General features: G+C 50.3%; 1 protein-coding gene across 1 annotated transcript in view; it reads left to right on the top strand.

The window, feature by feature from the left end:
• The window catches only part of CUNH16orf71 (chromosome unknown C16orf71 homolog), an 89,878-nt gene extending 76,593 nt beyond the window's left edge, over nt 1–13,285 (top strand). The window contains exons 25-27 of the mRNA XM_014308736.2: nt 8,796–8,916; nt 11,180–11,397; nt 13,196–13,285. Of these exons, the coding sequence (XP_014164211.2) occupies nt 8,796–8,916; nt 11,180–11,397; nt 13,196–13,285 (429 nt within the window). The remainder of the gene's footprint in view (nt 1–8,795; nt 8,917–11,179; nt 11,398–13,195) is intronic.
• Nucleotides 13,286–19,155: the final 5,870 nt, after the last annotated feature.

Here is a 19,155-nt window from a genome sequence, read left to right as displayed (position 1 = left end):
TGCTGAAGAAGATGGAGCCAGTGTGTCTGTCCCTGCTAGAAGTTCTGCCAGGGCTTGTTCTCACTTCACCTGGTCCAAAATCCATCTCTAGAGAACCCTCAAGTGCTGTTTTGTTGTGTTTTGAGAGCAAATCTGGGTTTATTCACTGCAAGCAAGACAACCTCACATCTCCTTTTCCTTTCTAATGTATTATTTACATACACTTGACAAATATCCTTGGCAGCACCAGCTCAGCTCTGTGATTGTTTTTCCAACTGAAATAGTCCCCCTGAGCTCAGAGAGGCTTGTGGCCTTTGGAGCACGAGAAAAAACACCTGCTCTGCTCTTTGCTGAGGTTATCAAGTCACAGGAGCCACAACAAGATGTTTTATCTGCACTTTAGTAATGATTATAGAAAATAAAGGTCATGGAAATAGAGCTGACATTGTCTCCCCAGCTTCCAGCCTGACCTGGTGGTGCTCAGCCAGCAAGGAGAGCCTGTTCCCAGGGGGTTCTGCTGGATCTCCCTCCCTTCAGGGCTCATCCAGTGATCCATCCCTCTGCACATTGGCAGTTTGGGCTTTATTTTTCCACTGGGGCCTGATCTTGCTGTGGGGGATTGTTGCTGTTGTATTGAGGGCAGGTGAATAAAGCAATATACAGACTCCAAGTCTCAGAAGGCAAATATCCAGCTTATTGTACACCACATTATTTTTATAGACAGTTAGGATACAGCTGGACTTGACTGATCCTCATCAACACTTCTCACACCATTGGCTAATTAGCAACAGCACCCTTCTTGTAAACATCTTACGAGAAACAACACGTTCAAAACACCAGCTGCAAAGATTAAGGATTATTTTAATTCTTTCTCTGAGCTTTCTCTAGCTCCCCCAGGACAAGGCCTGGGAAGGTTTATCTGACTTTCTCTCTCTGGCCAGACTTTCAGCAACCACAGGGGATTCCCTGCAGCAGCAGGGACTGGACTCAGGAACTTCAGGGTTCTCTGCAGCCCCATCCTGCTCCTCCTGAGCAGGACTCAGGAACTCCAGGTTCCCTCCATCCCCATCCTGTGCTTCCAGAGCAGAACTCAGGAACTCCAGGGTTCCCTCCAGCCCCATCCTGTGCTTCCAGAGCAGGACTCAGGAACTCCAGGGTTCCCTCCAGCTCCATCCTGCTCCTCCTGAGCAGGACTCAGGAACTCCAGGGTTGTCTGCAGCCCCATCCTGTGCTTCCAGCAGTAAATGCAGCTGGGTAATTCCTCTGCTCTTAGATCCCCTCAGTCCTCCCGGGCCAGGGCACAGCTGGAAGTTCCTCCTCTCAAGGAAACTGCTCCCTGAATTGCAGGCAGCTGCACAGGGATGTGGAGCAGGATGGGGATGGAGGGGGTGAAGGCAGCACCAGGCTGGCAGAGTCTGGAGTGGTGTGAGCAGTGAGAGGAGCTGCCAGAAACTCCCTGGCACCATCAGTGACCATTAGAAACAACATCATCTTCAACCACAAGCCTGTGGATTTCCTGGGGAACAACCAAAAGACAAAAGAGCTTTGTTATTTAGATCTAAAATCACTGGAACAAAATACTTTCATTTTTTCTGGTCTGTTTGACAGAAATGGAATGTTTTCTTTGCAGCTGTTTCCAACCTGGATGAATATTGATATGTTTTATCAGTCCTTTTGAAAGTTGTCATGAAAAATATCACTGGCTTTTCATTACCCACAGAGAAAACCCATAGAAAAGTGGATTAAATCCTTTTTTTTTTAACTAACAAAAATTTTCAAGCAGGAAGGGATTATTTTGTATTATACAGAACTGAATGAATGTCACCATTTCTCAGTGCACTGTGACAAGCTGAAATTTTTCATCCTCATGCAAGCAGAGCTGCTGTCACCAGAGAGCCCCTGAGTGACAGCTGTGACCCTGTGCCCAGGGGGCAGGAGCACTGACAAACACCACACCCAACCCCAAATACATCACCAGTTTGAGCACAGAGGGATTTTCTCATGAAATATTTTGCCTTTGCAAAGAGAGGGGGGAATATCAGGCTTGAGCCCGTGGCTGTCAATTCATAACCTACTTCTCAGAGATGCAATTTAGGAGCAGAGAGCGAGAGAAGATTTGGGTCAAAGGCACTGAATGGTTTCACGTGATAGAAAAGCAGAGAGGCCTTGAAGTGTTTTATCTCCATATTTTTAAATGAAGTGATAGGATTTGCTTTTGGAAATGTTTTATCTAGAGAATTGCTATCCTCTGCTGCTTTTAGAAGATTAAAAAATAGAGGAATTAAAACCTCTGGGAATGACGTGATTCAGCTGAATCAAATGGTGGGTTTTCCTCCCCCCTCTTGTTTTTATTTCCTCAAAAACTGGGGAAAAAAAATAAACAGCCATGGGTTGATTCTGGCAGGGAGCTGGAAATGCCCTTGTTTTCTAAACTGGAGAGAACATCCAGCCCTGGCTGCTGCTCTGTGGGGTGCAGGGAGGCACAGCTGGATGTTCCTGCCACCTTGTTCAGATGGAGGGGCAGGAGGAGGCACAGCTGGATGTTCCTGCCCTGTTATTCAGCTGGAAGGGCAGGAAGAGGCAGAACTGGATGTTCCTGCCCTGTTATTCAGCTGGAGGAGCAGGAGGAGGCAGAGCTGTGGGCACCCTGACCTTGTGCCCAGCCCAGACATCTGCAGCAGGCCTGGCTTCCCAAGGTTTTCCTTGATTAAAGCAGGCAGCAAGGCCAGAGAGCTCTGCCACCCACCTGCCCCAGCTCTGCTGCCTGTCCCAGCGTCCCAGAGCTGTCAGTCTGTCTGTCCCCAGCCCTCAGAGCAGCCTCCTCTCACCAGTGCAGTGGCTGCTTCTTGTCATTTCCTCTCTCCTTCCCCAGTGTACCATCCCAGGGTGCTGTGATCCCCACAGCTCTGCTCAGGGTGGGCAGGGCTGAACTGACTGTGCTTGGGAAAGAAGCAAAGGTGGAGGAATCTGCTGTGGACAAAGGGCATCAGACAAGGCCAGAGGAACAAACTGATTTCTTGCAGCCCCTGGTCTGACCCTCCTGTTTTTAAGTTCTGCAGTCCTGATCCTAATCAGTGTCTGGAGTTCACTCTTCAGGAGAAGCAGGGTGTGAGTGTGAGGGGGGTGTCCTGCCACTTGTGAATTCAAAAAAGCAAAGCTCTGGTGTTTGTGATCCATCACTTTACATCAGCTGAAGAATCAAAACGTGGCTCCTCATCCCAGGGTATTTATGATCCTGGTTCTTGTTTCTGCCTGTGTTTCCTCCTGATCCAGATGTCCCCCTGAAGGAACAGCCCTCCTGTGACCTGCTGGATATCACAGGAGGAGCTGCTGGTTAGTGAAACAAATGTCCTTAGTAACAATAATGCAGGTCCCAAATACACTGGTCCCAAATAACTCTGACTGACCAAGGAAATCAGAATTAGCACGAGGCACTGCTGGTGGAAGAACATTTTTCTGTCCACCTCTGGTCAAGAAAGGTAAATTGAGCCTGGAACAGTCAGAGAAATGACATGAGGATGGGTGGGGAAATGGAGAATCCTCTCAAGAGTTAAACCAGACCTTGGCTTGTTTGACCCAAAGCTGAGAAACAAATCTGATTTCTGATAAACACTTCAGGTCAGAGGTGTAAAAAGAGCTACTTAAAATAAAGTCCAGAGAATGGCACAGGAACAAATGGGCACAAAGTGGGCACAAAATGGGCACTGCTTGGTGGCTGAGCTCTAGATTTTGGAATCTTTAGTACACCAGCAGTGTGGCAGTGTTCACAGGGGTCTGAGGGTGAGGGAAGAGACCAGGATCTGACTCCATGTTTCAGAAGGCTTGATTTATTATTTTATGATATATATTACGTTAAAACTATACTAAAAGAATAGAAGAAAGGATTTCATCAGAAGGCTGGCTAAGAATAGAAAAAGAAGAAATGATACCAAAGGCTTGTGTGTCAGAGAGTCTGAGCCAGCTGGGCTGTGATTGGCCATTAATTAGAAACACCCACATGAGACCAATCACAGATGCACCTGTTGCATTCCACAGCAGCAGATAATCAGTTTACATTTTGTTCCTGAGGCCTCTCAGCTTCTCAGGAGGAACAATCCTGATGTAAGGATTTTTCATAAAAGATGTCTGTGACACCAGCAGTGTATTAAAGAGGAGAGAAGACAAGGAGCAACAGCAGATTTGCTTACTCACAACTTTCCCTCATAGCCAAAGGAAAGCTGGGATTTCCCAGTGCTCACCAGCTCCTCATGAACTGTTCCATCTCTGATTTTTCTCAGGATGCAGCTGCTATAGAAGCTCACTGTGCCTACCTGACCTCGGGCACTGCCCTCGTGCTGTGCCTGCAGAGGCCCAATGCTGTGAAGAAGCTGATGGATCTCCTGGGACCAGAGGATCCTCAGCTGGCCCAGGCACTGGATCCACACCTCTGGAGGGCTCAGTATGGCACCAGCACAGTCCAGAATGGATTTTATGGTAGGTTTTTGTAAAAGAAAACTCCAAAGGCTCAGATATACAAAAAGACAATGTGTTATGTTATATTTGTTCCCTCCTGTCACTAGATCTGTCACTACAGATCCAGCCTTGGCAGGCACTGCAGGACATTATTCCCCAGGAAACTTTCCCTGTGTTCTTGGTGGCTGAGCTAAGCATGTCTCAAGCAATGAAATATTCTCCCAGAAGATAAATTCCAAAAGGCTTCCTCCCAGAGCAGCCCCAGCTCTGCCTTTATCAGAACACATTCCCTTTGAGCTCTTCCTTGCTTGGTCATTTTGTACTTTTGGAATTATTCCCAAGAACCCATCTGTCTTCCCTGCCTGTGTGTCCCTTCCCGATGTCTCCATTACCCATTGGCCAGCTCCAAGATTTCCCAAAGACTCCAGGACATCCTGTAACATCTCACAGTGCTGATGGCTGGCAGGACAGAGGTGACCCAAACCTGCTGAGGCAAGCAGGGCAACTCAGCTGCTTCCCATCTGGAAAGGCTCTTTCCAGCTGGCACATGGGCAGAGGCACAGGGCAAGGCAGCATCCTTGGAATTCTGCCCCATCCCAGCTCCTCTGCCAGCAGGGAAGCACTGGGATGTGTGTGGGAGGTGGTAAAGGATGGGAAAGTGGGAAATATCCCTGGAGAGAGCAGCCTGTGGAGAGCCCAGCATCATTGGCACAAGGAGGGAAGGGTGTCATTCCAAAATTCACATGGAATTAAGGGTTGGTAGCTCCCTGCCTGTGTTTCTCCTCAGTGTTGCACTGATTTTGCTCTAATACTTAAAGGAATATAGAAAACTAAAGTAATAATTTCTGTAAACTCAGGTGAGCTGGCAGCACTGTGTGCCCAGAGTCCCAGAGGAACTTTCCTGACAAGATCCATTGGATTTTTTGGCTTTTCCCATTGTGCCTGGGCTGTGAAGTCACTCCCCATTTCCATCCATGTCAGGTGGGCTGCTGAGAACTGGCAGGGAGGGAAGGAGCCACAGCTTGGGAGAGAGAGCCAAGGCCTTGCTGCAGAACCTGAGGGCTTGGAATGTCAGGAGAGATCCCACAGGATTTGTGGGAGTGACTGAAGAGCAGGATTTACTTATACAAAAAAAAAAAAAAAAAAGTGATCAGGGCTCTCCAGCCAACAATTTTCCATTGTCAGCCCCTGCTTCTCTTGCTCTTGAGATGAATGGATGGATTGTGTGTTCAGATTGCTCTGAAACTCCTCAGCCATGGCTAAGAATGGGTAATAAACATCCCAAATTTCAGATGTTTGCTACAGCTGGAGCATCCCCAGCATAATTCGGTGAAAACAAGCAAGGGGAGCTGAGTCTCATCCCCTTTCTGTTGGGAGTTACAGGGAGCTCCCTGTGGGACAGGAGAGATCCTTGGATGTTCTGACCCCCTCCAGACCCCTAGGCTGGGATCTGAGGTTGCTCTGAGCTGAGCCCAGAGCTGGCCCTGCCCTCTGTGCCCTGCCAGGACCCAGCTGCAGGGCTGGCCCACAGAGCCCCCCCTGCACTCACTGCAGGAACAGGGATGCAGCTGGAGCTAACTCTGATGGATCTGCCCAGCTGCCCTGCCCTGGAGCCATCTATCCATGAGCAAAGGAGTGTTCCTAACCCCCTGCACATCCCAGAGCTTTTCCTCCAACACAGTTAAGCTGGAAGAACCTTCAGTGAGTAACTGGGGGACTGTGCAAGCCCATCCTCCTTTCCTAGCAGGGAATACCAGGCTTTCCTAGTTCTGCTCCAGCTGAGGAAGAACTTCAGTTAATGCCTGAAGCAGAGCAAACTCCTGCTCTTCCCTCCCAGAGTGACAAAGGAAATGCAATTGAGATGAAGATGGGGTTCCAGGGAGACTGCAGCTTTAATCCTGTAGGGCTGAGCTGCAGAGGTGAACCTGCACCCTCCCATCTCCTCTGGGCCATTGGACTGTGCTTTTTGTGCTTTTCCTTGCATCCAAAGAGCTCTTACATTGTGCACCCTACACTGTCTTGTACCTTGAGCAAAGTGAGAGTGAAAGGCTCATTTGGGAGCATTTGTGTTCTCTGTAATGGCACCAATGATGGAAGCACAGGAGGTTTGGTGTGGAGCTATGGAAAGGATCCAGCCCAGCTCATACACTGGGATTTAACACAACCTCAGGATTGTAAACTGCTGCCTTAAGGGCTCTGGCTATACAAACCCTGGAATTATGGTGCTCCAACAGGGCTGAGTGCTCTCAGGTGGGATCCTGTGAATGGGCAGCCTCCAAGGTGGGAATATTTCAGAGGATATTTGTATCCCAGGAGCATGGATCTGTGCCAGCACATTGACAGTCTAGATGAACTCCAATAGAAATAGCTTTTCCCTCTCTAATATTTTCCATGCACAAATCTCCAAACATTCTGAGTAATGCTTTATAACACTGTTGCTTTATAGGGAAATATTCAGCTGCTGAGCCTGGAGGGACCTCTCGAGCCACTGAGTTCAGTTAATTCCCTCACAGACAGCCCCATCACGTTTTCCTTTCCATGAGCACCCACCCCAACTGGATGGATGTCACAGAGCTTTGAGAGCTAAAAAATCTTCTTACATCTTCAAACTTAAATATAGCCACGTACACTTTGTGCCCATTTGTTCCTGTGCCATTCTCTGGACTTTATTTTAAGTAGCTCTTTTACACCTCTGACCTTTCCTACCCTGAAGTGTTTATCAGAAATCAGATTTGTTTCTCAGCTTTGGGTCGTGTTGGGTCAAAGGAGCTGAGGTCTGGTTTAACTCTTGAGAGGATTCTCCATTTCCCCACCCATCCTCATTTCATTTCTCTTACTGTTCCAGGCTCAATTTACCTTTCTTGACCAGAGGTGGACAGAAAAATGTTCTTCCACCAGCAGTGCCTCGTGCTAATTCTGATTTCCTTGGTCAGTCAGAGTTGCCAGTGTATTTGGGACCTGCATTATTGTTACTAAGTACATTTGTTTTACTAACCAGCAGCTCTTCCCCTTCAGTAAGGGGAGCCTGGTGTGATCCAGAAGCAAGGGAACAACAGGATTTAGAGCTGGAATTGAAAGGTTTCACAGCCTCCTTAACATGCTTCCCTCAGCTCCACTGTTAAGAAATAGAAGGGGTCTTGTTTACAAGAGGAAGCTGCTGAGTGATAGTAGGACAAAATCAAAATACCAAGGAGACAGGGGAACTATTCTAAATATAATGGTTTAAAATGTTTGCTATTACTGTACAGAACAGCTGGCCTTTAAAGCAATTACTGCAGTGAGTTGCACATCATCAATCTCTCCAAAAGATGAGTGTGAGTCTAGAGAATGTTTAATTCATGGCCTGAGAGGACCTTCTCATTGTATTTCTCTCTCAGGCTCCAGATCCTATGCAATGGCAGTGCAGGATGTGAAGCTGTTTTTCCCAGAAGGGCTGTGCTGTGCGCAGGGTCAGCCAGTGCAGGAGCAAGAGGTAGGAATGAGCCCCTTCCTGAGCTGATCCTGCTGTGCCACCCTGCTATCCCCTGCCTTCTCTGCTGTTATCTGTAGATAATGCAGCTCTGGGTGTGTTTCCTGAGCTGCCAGGCTCCCCTGGTCCTGGGGATGTTCCTCCCTCTGCACTGAGCCCGGCAGCCTCGGTGGGGAGGAGCTGCTGCAGATGTGTTTGTTCAGCAAGCTCTGCTGTGCATTTGGGAGGGCTCAGACCAGCCCTGCTTTGGAGCAGGGACAGCAGCCTCACCCTGACTGCTGAGCACACTGCACCCAGGAGCTGGTTTTTACCAGCTCTGGATCATTCAGGGATGGGATGGTGATGATGTGGAAATGATTGGGATGTGCTCAGCCAAGGGATGGAAAGGTTTGAGCTTTGCTGTGGCTCAGAGGTGATCCAGCTGAGATGGCCCTCTCAGGAGATCAGCTCTGGAAATGGCCACATCTGTAACAGGCCTCACTGGTGTGGCTGTGCAGCTCAGTGCAGGGCACCCTGCCTGTGCCAGTTCATTCAGGGACAGAGGGAGCTGCTGCACCCCAGTGTGGCACTGGGGAAAGCTGTCAGACCCTCCCAGGCTTTCTTTGAGCTCCTGGCCTTGAAAACCTGGGAGTGGAGACTTTAAAATGATGGCTGGATATGGGACCTTGAAAAGGATGATGAGATGCTGCACTGAATTAAACCTCAATTAAAAAGAAGAATGCATGCAAAATGTTCTTGTCTCTCCAGACAAGCAGGTGTTTTCTAGGCTGGCAATTACAGAAGTACACCACAACAACAAAAGCTTCACAGCTTGCCTGAATCAATACTTGAGGAGTGTTATCCCTCCTCATTAGGTAATGTGTTCACATGACTTGCTTCTCCCTCCCTCCTGCAGATCCATAACCTGAAACACGACCCCATCCTCAGCCTGGCAATCAGGAAGCAGCACAAGATCCTCACCCATGAGCCAGGGAGACATCCCAGTGTCCTGGGCTCTGAGCAGCCAGGCAGCCCTGGTAAGGAAATGTAACTCCTCTTATAGACTGGGACTGCTATTGATTAATTGGACAGCAAGACAAACCATCTGGTGGCAGCAGGATTGGGTATTGATGTGCTTTCAGAAGGGAGAGACAGCTCTGAGCTGCAGAGAACAGCTCCAGGGGAGTCCAACCTTTAACTGTTCACCTGCCAGCACTTCAGGGCTTTACAGACAGAGCTGTCCCCAGGGCTGACCTTAACAGCAGCAGCAGAACAAGCACTGACAGCACAGCTGGAGTCAGAGCAGCACTTGTTCCTCTCTGAGCCCTCCCAGGTGTCTCAGCACAGCCCTGGTGGTTTGTGTCCATCCAGAGCCTGCCCTGGAGAGGCTGCAGGGTGAGCTGTGCTGTGCTGGGGGTGGATAAATATCAGTTGGTGCAGGGAGTGCTGCTGGCAGTGTGGCCAGAGGCCTCTCCTGAGCTGAGCTGAGCTCTCATTCAGCTCCCACTGCTGCTGAGCAGCTGCCAGCTCCAGGTGACTCCCAGCTATGGCCAGGCTGCCACTTGCTGGGATGCAGCAGCTCCTCAGGGCCTGTCCTGCTGATTTGACTTGATGGACATGTGTAAACACAGCTGTGCTGCAGGGCAGGAGGTGGCTCTGCCACGAGGGGATGCTCCCACCTTGGGATGGTGTGGATTGATCCCAAGGTTTATAAACAAGCAGGGACCAGGTGAAAGCATCCCTGTGGTGAAACAGAATTGTTTAGAACAATTATTCCCATTCCTGTAGCTTCAGGACTGATGTGGCAGCTCAGAAAATGTTGCTGTGCTACACCTGATCACTGCAGTCCTTAATCCCAGCAGTGGAACCTCAGGATTGCTGTGGATGGGAGAGGAGCAGGGCAAAAAAGTGACAGGATCACAGCTCAGCCCTGCCTGACACAGGGCTTTGGGGGGCATTGGTCACTTACCAGCAGGTGCAGAAGTGCAGGGGGGGGAAAGTAAATCAAGTCCTCTGCTCCTGGGGTGAACACCAAGGCACTTTTGTGCAAGGAGTCTCTAAAGGAAGATTTGTCCCAAGATATTTGAGGAGGGTGTTTTCCCCATCATCTTAGTGCAGGTTTGCTGTGACCAAATCACTTGATTTGTAGAAGAGATTACATAAAACAAAATAAAATAATAAACCAGCTTGTTGTGGAGAGCGTGCAGGTATTCTGCAGGCTTTGCACAGCTCAGTGTCAGGAGCTAATCTCAAAATACATGCCCCTAATTTCCTGCTACACAAGGATATCTCAGCTTTGAAGATGCCTAAGCAGAGTAAAAAGGAAAGCAGTGTACAGCTCTGATGTGTTTGTGTCTCAGAAAATGTATTTCAAAGAGTTACTGCCCTGGAAAAGCAAGTCCACGTGATCTCTAGACTGTCAGGCACGATCTCATAAGTGCCTCCAGCAAAGCAGACACATCACTCACGTTCTGGGCTCATCTTGGACACTAGAGGAAGCTCTTGCACACAAGGAAAGCTCCTTCCAGCAAATAATTATCACCAAGCTGCTGCCTAATGGACAGGCAGATTTATCAGGAGGAAAATATGAAATACATTAAGCCTCACGTATGCTGAGCAGAATTACATTTGGGATTATAAAAGCAGCTGGATTAGCAGCTCTCTCTGCTTGGCAAAAATGGAAATGGAAGAGGAGCTCCTGTGGCAAACCAGCAGTTGTCCTTGTCTGACTCCTGAAATGGGGTCACTCCTGCTGTCTTGTGATCTCCAGACAGGGACACAGAGGCGTGCAGCAGCTTGGGATGGGCATCCCAGGGCACCTCCCAGGGCACATCCCAGGTCACATCCCAGGGCTCATCCCAGGCACCTCCCTAGGCACATCCCAGTGCTCATCCCAGAGCACATCCCTGGGCACATCCCAGGATTTCCCGGGGCACATCCCTGGATTTCCACAGGCACATCCCCAGGCACCTCCCAGAGACATCTCAGAGCACATCCCCAGGTTCATCCCTGCACTCATCCCAGAGCACATCCCAGGACATCCAGGGACATCCCAGGGCACATCCCTGAGCACATCCAGGGACATCCCAGGACATCCAGGGATATCCCAGGATATCTCCCAGGGCACATCCCAGAATATCCAGGGACATCCCAGGACATCCCAGGGCACATCCCGGGCCATCCCAACACCGCGGTGCCCCCGACTGCCACGGACACATCTGTGCCAGGGCAGAGGCACTGAGAGGGCTCAGAGGCACTGGGGGCAGAGACCCATCAAATGTTGTGCTGTTTTCCCAGCAGGCCAGGCCCTGCTGGAGCAGCTGTGGCCCAGCACGTGCCTGGTGCTGCCCGGGCTGATCCTGCGGGGCTCGGAGCCGCCCCCGTACGTGGCGCTGCTGGAGGAGCTCCTGGGCAGAGGCTTCGTGGTGACTGCAGCTCGTCTGGCTGTGCTGGACTCAGCCCAGGCTCTCTGCATCTCCCAGATGCTCAGCAGGGCCAAGGGCAGCGTTGCAGCAAAGGTATGGAACAGCTGGAGCTGGGCTTTGCTTCCTTGGCGCTAAAGAAGAGCCTTGTAATGATGCCTTGCTGTGATGTGCTGCCCCGAGGCTTTGGTGGCATTATTGCAGCACTGCCTCTGAGCCCTGGCACCTCTGGTGAGTAATGTGGGCACTGGGGGCACTTCCTGATGGTCCTGCATCCCTGGGAGCCCTCGTGGGAATGGCCCATCCACCCCTCATTTATTGCATGTTTCATTCCAGTCAGCCATCACCCTGTTCTGTGTGCTCTGCTGCTGTCTCTTGTTTCTCCATAGAAATACAGTTTCTATTTCCCTCTCTGTAATCACGCCCCATTAATCCTCCTCTACAATGCTAAAAACCCCTTCTTCTTCTTGGACTGTGCCCTGGAGCCTGAGGTTTTCCCAGCTGGAGTGTTTCCTCCAGCTCTGGGGCTCCCAGCACAGATTTGAAGCTGCTGGAGCCAGTGCAGAGGAGGCACCAGGATGATCAGAGGGATGGAGCAGCTCTGCTGGGAGGAAAGGCTGAGGGAATTGGGATTGCTCACCTGGAGAAGAAAAGGCTTTGGGGTGACCTAACTGTGGCCCTCCAGTGTGTGAAGGAGCAACAAGAAAGATGGAGAGAGACAATTTACAAGGGATGGAGGGACAGGACACAGGGAATGGCTTCCACTACCAGAGGGCAGGGATGGATGGGATATTGGGAATGAGGAATTGTTTCCTGGGAGGGTGCCCAGAGCAGCTGTGGCTGCCCCTGGATCCCTGGCCAGGTTGGATGGGGAACCTGGGGCAGTGGGAGGTGTCCCTGCCCGTGGCAGGGGGTGGGATGAGATGGGCTTTGAGGTCCCTTCCAGCCCAGGCCATTCTGTGGCTCTCAGCAGGTGCAGCCCTGGGGTTTGGGCACAGGATGCTGCTGGGCTGAGCTGGCATTGCTCCACAGCAGCAGAAAACCAGGCCCAGGCTGTTTTCCTCTTGGGGTAGGAGAAGCCCACCCAGTCAGGAGCCTTGCCTGGGCAGAGCTGGGAGGTGGAAGGGCAGGAAGGTGCTGCCAGCAGCAGAGAGTAAGCAAGGGGGGACAGTAATGACAGTGGCAGTCACACAAGGGCTCTCAGACCACAGCAGCTCCCTCACAAAACACAAACATTTGGGCTTCCAGCTCTCAGTTCTAAGTCTTGGGTGTTATCTGTAATAGGAACATGTAAGATCTTTTCAGGTTGTGCTTTTTAAAACTGACACATCCCTTTGAAGTACATCTGTATGGAACAGCAATTACATCTAGCAGCCAATTAGTGTAAGCACTGCTTGCCTGTGCCCTGAGTCCCCTGAGGATCCATCCCCTGCACAGGGAATGTGCACAGCTCTCTAGGAAGGACACAGCAGCTCTGGGGGAGCAGAGCCATCCCTCCCTCCTCCTGTCAGAGATAAATGGCCCTGGGCAGAGCTGGGGTGTTTCCAGAAGCATCTGGCACTGCTGAGTGCCAGATGAATGTCACAGCCTTTGCTCTCCCTCTCTAGGAGGGAGATGGGCTGCTTCAAGTACTGAGTGTTTCTGCTAAAATATCTCAATATTCACCTGCCTTGGTGTTCCTGCTTCCAGCAGAGGCAGGGAGTGAATAACACACCCAGGCACTGCTGGTTTTCACTCTGAGGGCTGGGGGGGTCACAGACAGCTCAGACATGGCACTGCCTCTGCCTGGGGGGATCTGTTGCTCTGTGGCTCCTGTTCCTCACCCATCAGCCACCCTTAGAGACTTGTTCAGGTGCAGAGCAGCACCAAGGCTCTGTTCCTCCCTCTCTTGCAGTGCTCCCTGCTGAAGGATGGGCTGTGCCTGGTGCTGGCAGCACAGTGGGACAGCTCTGTCACCTCCCTGGGCTCCCTGCTGGACAGGTAAGGAGGAGCTGCTGCTGCCCTGAGGGAGGGCACCTCTCTTCTGTGCTTCTGACTCAAGGGCAGCCTGTTGTGGGTCACTCACTGGTCATGGAATTGTTCAGGTTGGGAAAGATCAAGTTCACCATTAATCCAGGCCCTCAAGTGCCACATCCACACATTTTAACTCTTCCAGGGGTGGTGACCCCACCACTGCCCTGGGCAGCTGTGCCAGGGCCTGACCCCCCTTCCATGGAGGAATTTCCCCAATATCCAACCTAAACCTCCCCTGGCACAGCTTGGGGCTCTTTCCCCTTGTCCTGTCCCTGTTCCCTGGGAGCAGAGCCCGACCCCCCGGCTGTGCCCTCCTGTCAGGAGCTGTGCAGAGCCACAAGGTCCCCCCTGAGCCTCCTTTGCTCCAGGCTGAGCCCCTTCCCAGCTCCCCCAGCCCCTCCTGACCCTTCCCAGCTCTGTTCCCTTCCCTGGACATGCCCCTCAATGTCTCTTGTAGTGAGTGGCCCAATACCTGAGAGTGTCCCCCAGTTTCCAAGCCATGTGTCCTCTACTCAGGACCTTAAAAAACCGAGTTGTGTCCTTTGTTAAGGAGCTGCAGTGTCCATAAGGCTCAGCAGCGTGGTTCCATGAATCCAGGGAATTCTCTGCAATTAGGACTCACATTGGGAATAGACCTGCTGAATCAATAAAATTCCTAGGAGAAATATCTTAGCAGATTTTATGTTTGCTGTGAAGGAAAAGAAAAAGAAAAAACAAACACAAAACCAAACCTTAAAATAAACACCAGAAAGCAAAATCAAAAATTAGCCTCTTAAATAAACCACCAGAAAAGCTGGGTAGAGGATGTATAAGCCTGGAAAAACAAACAGAACCTCTCTGCAGGGACTGATTAGTGAAACAGAGTGATTAGCAGGACAATTAACCCTGTGTTCCCCAGAGGGAAGGGCTCCCTGCACGGGGCTGCTGTTTGGCACTGGCATGTGCAGCTCTCACACGTGGCTCCTCTGGCACAGGAACCAGAGCCAGGGCTGTGCCACATCCCATGTGGAGCAGCCCAGCAGCCAGGCCAAAAAACCCATCCTGGCTTGGGCTGTGCCCCCTGGAGCACTTCCAGAAGGTGCTGTCAGTGGATTCAGGAGTGCTGGGGTTTGCAGGCTCCAAGGGATCAAAGCTGAGCATCCCCGTGGCTGCACCTCAGAGTTCTCACCCTGCAGAAATGTTCCCAGGGCCACACCTGGGAGGGATGGTTGGAACAGATTCCATTGGTAACTTTTCAAAAATGTTTTTAATCTATTGACAAGATTTTGACTTCCATTCATTTAAAATCACACCCTTGGGAGCCACATCCCAAACTTTCCTCTCTGCAAGGGGAGACAAAACAGCCAGTCAGCCAAGGCCTTTGTGGTGAGATTTCTCCCAGCTTTCTCTGGTTTACAATGAAAAAAAAAAAGTGAACTTTTGGGAACCTGGAGGTCACTGCTGGAGGGAGTTCTGGGAGAGTCACTCCAGATCCCAATATCTCTGTTTTGCCCAGCAGCACAGCCATGGGTGCTGCTTAAAGCCCAGCACTCCCCTGTCCTCCAGGCTGGCTGGGATTCCAGGGGCCAGTCCCAAGGCAGCCCCTCCAGGGACACCTCCTGTGCCTCCTCCTGGCTTTCAGAGCCCCCAGGGGCTGAGCAGGAATTGTGCCAATGTCTGCACCTTCACCCCCCTCCTGCTCTGCACAAAGGATGAACTTCTGTGCTGAGCTCCAAAATACCTGTGTGTCACTTATGGGGGTCAGGATCCACTCCCAAATGAATGGATCTACCCCCAAAGAGCAGGATCCAGTCCCAAAGAGAAGGATCCACTCTGAAATGAATGGATCCAGCCCCAAATAGGAGGATCCACTCTCAAATGAATGGATCCAGCCCCAAACAGCAGGATCCACTCTGCCTCTCCCCCCAGTGTCAGAACCAGTGATCACAGAGCCTTTTCAAACCAGCTCTACAAAAAAAACCCCCAAAACCGAAAAAAACCAAAAAACCAAAAAAACACACAAAAAAAAAAACCCCAAAAAACCCAAAACCCCCCAAAAAACAAACAAAAAAAGCCCCAAAAGCAAAGAAATAAAAAACCAACATAATTTTTGCCTTCATGATGGAAAATGCCTGTGGAAGGGAGGTGCAGCAAGGTGTGCCCGAGGGTGGGAGGAGGGAGGGCTCTGATCCTCGGGGAGATCAGGAGCTCACACCCTTTTTGTCTGTCAAGCTGTGGAACTTTTTCAAACGAGCCTGACTTCACTGGTGCCTCCCAAGGACAATTCATGCCAAGACATCTTCAATTTAAATAACAGCAGAGGTTAATTACTCTCGCAGCTCCATCAGCCCTTTGTGTCCCGGATAAATCACTGGATATTTATCTCCTGTCTCTGCCAGGACCCAGGATTGCAATACCTGCCCAGGTCCAGCTGCACTGCTGGAGCCTCACCGCCGTGAAGGGATTATTTTCCAGCCCTTGAGTCCCAGCTGAGCCACATTTCTCTGGCTTTGTGCCACGGGCAGGGAGGGAGGGAAGGACGTTCCCATCTGTGATGTCAGAGATGGGCTGGGATAAAGAGGAATCAGGTGTTGAGAGGAACAATGTGGGCTCTGCCAGTGAAACTGCTTCTTGTCCTGAGCCTGTTCAAGCTTTCCTGCCAAGGACAGGCATTCAGATCTGGGGGGTTTGGAGGCGCCCCCAAACCCTCCCTGCTGTGGTTGTTCAGCAGCAGGGCCCACTCTGGCTGCTCCCTGGACATCCAGGGCATCATTTCTGCACCAAAACCCACCGGGCACAGAAAAAAGGGGCAGAACAACGCAGCTGTGGGCACAAAATCAGCCTGGCACTTGGGCTGCAGTGTGCCAGGGGCAGCTCACAGGGCACAGGGGGGGTTTGGAACAGGAGAGGGAGCAGTGGGGACCCCAGAGAGGGAAGTGAGCCCATCCTATCCACAGCCAAGGGAAAACCATGTGGGACTCCCCTCGCTTGTTCTGGCAGCATCTGGCTGCCTGGATGGCTCAGGATAAAGCATCTGAATTTTCCCTGTCAGAACTTGTTTTCACAGCCACATTTCCTGGCTGCAGGGTGGCAGAGGCAAGAATTTATAGCAATAGATTCAAAGCAACTCCTGGAAGGAAGGCATGCTCTGCTTTTTATGCATGACAAACCAGATTTAGCTGCCTTAAGAGGTGATGCTGGTTCCACAGTGATTACTCCTCTATGGTTTAAGCATTTAAAAAGCACTTTAAGATTGTCAGGGCCTGTGTTGTGCACAGACTTAGCGGCTCACCTGGTTAACTCAGCTCAATAGGCAGGCTTTGGCTAAAGCCCCCCCAAACCAAGCTGCAGCAGGGAAAAATTAGAGTTTAGGCCAGGCTTTGTGCCTTGCAGCCTTGAAACGAGGGCCTGCGATCAGAGCAGAAGCCAGGAGCTGAGGAACTTAGCTGGATGTTTTTCTCTCTGATGAAACATTCTTACCAAGTGCTAATTGCTGCTAGCAGGGAGCGATGTTGTCCCTGTAGGAAACTCATCCCGGGGAGCTTTGGAGGGGAAGGAGGTGTAGAAATTTCAAAAAAAAAAAAAAAAGAAAAAGAAAAAAAAATGAACACATGGGGTGTAAAATCTCGGAGCTGTTGAAAACCAGGGAAGGGAAAACTGTTGCCAAGCGCAATACCTGGCTGTGGGGGAGGGAGCTGGGAGGGGTTTCCAAAGCCTCGGGGGAGTTCTCGAGCCTGAGGCTCCGAGTGTGCACAGAGTCCCTTCAAAAGGCACCTCTGAGCTTGGTACCTCGCCTTTCCATCCCTCTGGAATACGTTTTGAGGTCAGGCGGTGTGTGGCTTGAGGAGGGGCAGAGCAGAACCAGGACTGGTGAGGCAGTGCCCGCTCCCCTTGGCACTGGGGGAAAACACCCAGAAAACACTTTAAAAATGAACAAACAACCTTACAATGCTTTTTTTTATGCACTAAAAAAGTCCTTGGCTATCTAAATAAGGGTAATCCTGTCTACAAAGGATGCAGAAATTGGAGCAAAGGTGAAACTCCTTAAACATAGAAGTGTTTTTACCATGTTTGTATTTTGAAAGCATAGAGATAGAAATAGAAAACATTGATAATCGTTTCTTCACCTGGGGAGTAAACATAATGAGAAACAGGACTTAGGTATTTTTTCTACTTTTGCAATATTCTGAATAAAGAAACCATAGTGTGTGAGCAATGTGGGAAATACCAAGTAGGAACAGGTATTAAACTAGAGTTTAAGTTCTAGCCAGGACCTTATGGTTCACTACAAATTGCTTTCCAACTCTGTCACATAATCACTGCAGGGTCCCTGTGTTATCTCAGTGCAGAAAAAGCCTCTTGCCCAGGGCTTTTATGTGATTTATGTGCTTTTCCCACTGCCCCAGAACCACCCTTATGCAACTGGACGTGGCTTGTCCAGTTTGTATTTAAAGTTTGTTTGAAGGTTTGTATTTAAATAGTGCAAAGCCATTTACACAAAGCTTTGTAAAAGCCAGGGTTTAGCTGTGTAAAGAGGAGCAGCAGCAGATGCCTGTGGCTGGAGCTGCTGGCACAGAGCTCAGAGCTCCCTCCCAGCTGACATGGCAAACTAACCCTGCTTCCCTTTGTCTCTGCCCCCAGTGCCTGCTGGCAGAACCAGTCAGTCCTGGACACTGCAGAGCATCTCCTTTATCCCCAGAATGAGAATCAGGCAAGTGGAGAAGTTTGTGCTATGGATATGTGTTCTTTGTGCTCCTGTGATGTAGGAAACTTGTTAATATTGGTTGAAATTTCAAAGAAAATGATAACTTTTGTGAGTCAGAGGTGGTGACAGCCCCAAGCCTTGGCTTAGGCTGAGAGCCCAGAACATGGGGAAGGTGGGACCAAAATCCTGTCAAACTGTCTCCCACATTGCAGTGGTGACACAGCTTTGAATCAAAACATTTGGAGATATTGATAAAGGTTCTGTATTTTCCATAGAAACTCTGTTACTTTTTGTGAAAAATCAATACTGAGAAAAATATCACAGAAGTGTGGAATGGTTTGGGTTGGAAAGAACCTTAAAGCCCATCCAGTGCCACCCCTGTCATGGCAGGGACACCTCCCACTGTCCCAGGTGCTCCAAGCCCTGCCCAGCCTGGCCTTGGGCACTGCCAGGGATCCAGGGGCAGCCACAGCTGCTCTGGGCACCCTGTGCCAGGGCCTGCCCACCCTCCCAGGACAGAATTTCAAGTGTCTGTGATATTTGTCAAAAACAGTGACAAGAAACGTTCATTCAGCCCTATGGCACAAGTCCTGTGTTCTGGAAGTTGCATTTCAGAAGCCCAAATCCAAGTGGAAGAGGAGGAGTGAAGCCATTAGCCATTCCAGGGATGGTCTAGCTGAATATTTTCTCAGTAATTCAGCCCAAGAAAGGAAACACTGAGCTCCAGACATGTGGGCAGCTAATGGGAATAAACTGCATAAATGCATTCAAAATTCAGGCTGTAATCATCAAAATTTAGCTCAAAACAAATGAGGGGTTTGGAGAGAGGAGGCAGAGCCTGAGGAGTTGGGATCAGGAGGTAGCAAGTCCTGGTGGAGCTGTCCCTGCCCATGCCAGGGGTGGAGTGACACGAGCTTTAAGGTCCCTTCCAGCCCAAACCATTCCGTGGTTCTGTGATAAAAGACTTGTGGAGAGTGAGAACCGATAGCAAGTGGACAAACCTCTCCTCTGGATCCCTTTTTTCCCCCAGTAAAAGCCCAGCAGGAAAGTGAGATGTGTTTGTAACCTCAGCTAACACATCAGAGCTGCTGCCTTCAAGCACCAGTGCTCTAAGGACTGAGCCTTAAAAGACACCGAGCCCTCTTTGAAGTGTGCAT

Source organism: Geospiza fortis, unplaced genomic scaffold (assembly GCF_000277835.1).
Source record: "Geospiza fortis unplaced genomic scaffold, GeoFor_1.0 scaffold114, whole genome shotgun sequence".
Taxonomy (NCBI): Eukaryota; Metazoa; Chordata; class Aves; order Passeriformes; family Thraupidae; genus Geospiza; species Geospiza fortis.
Note: the sequence above shows the minus strand (reverse complement) of the source record. Positions and strands in the feature narration are given on the sequence as shown.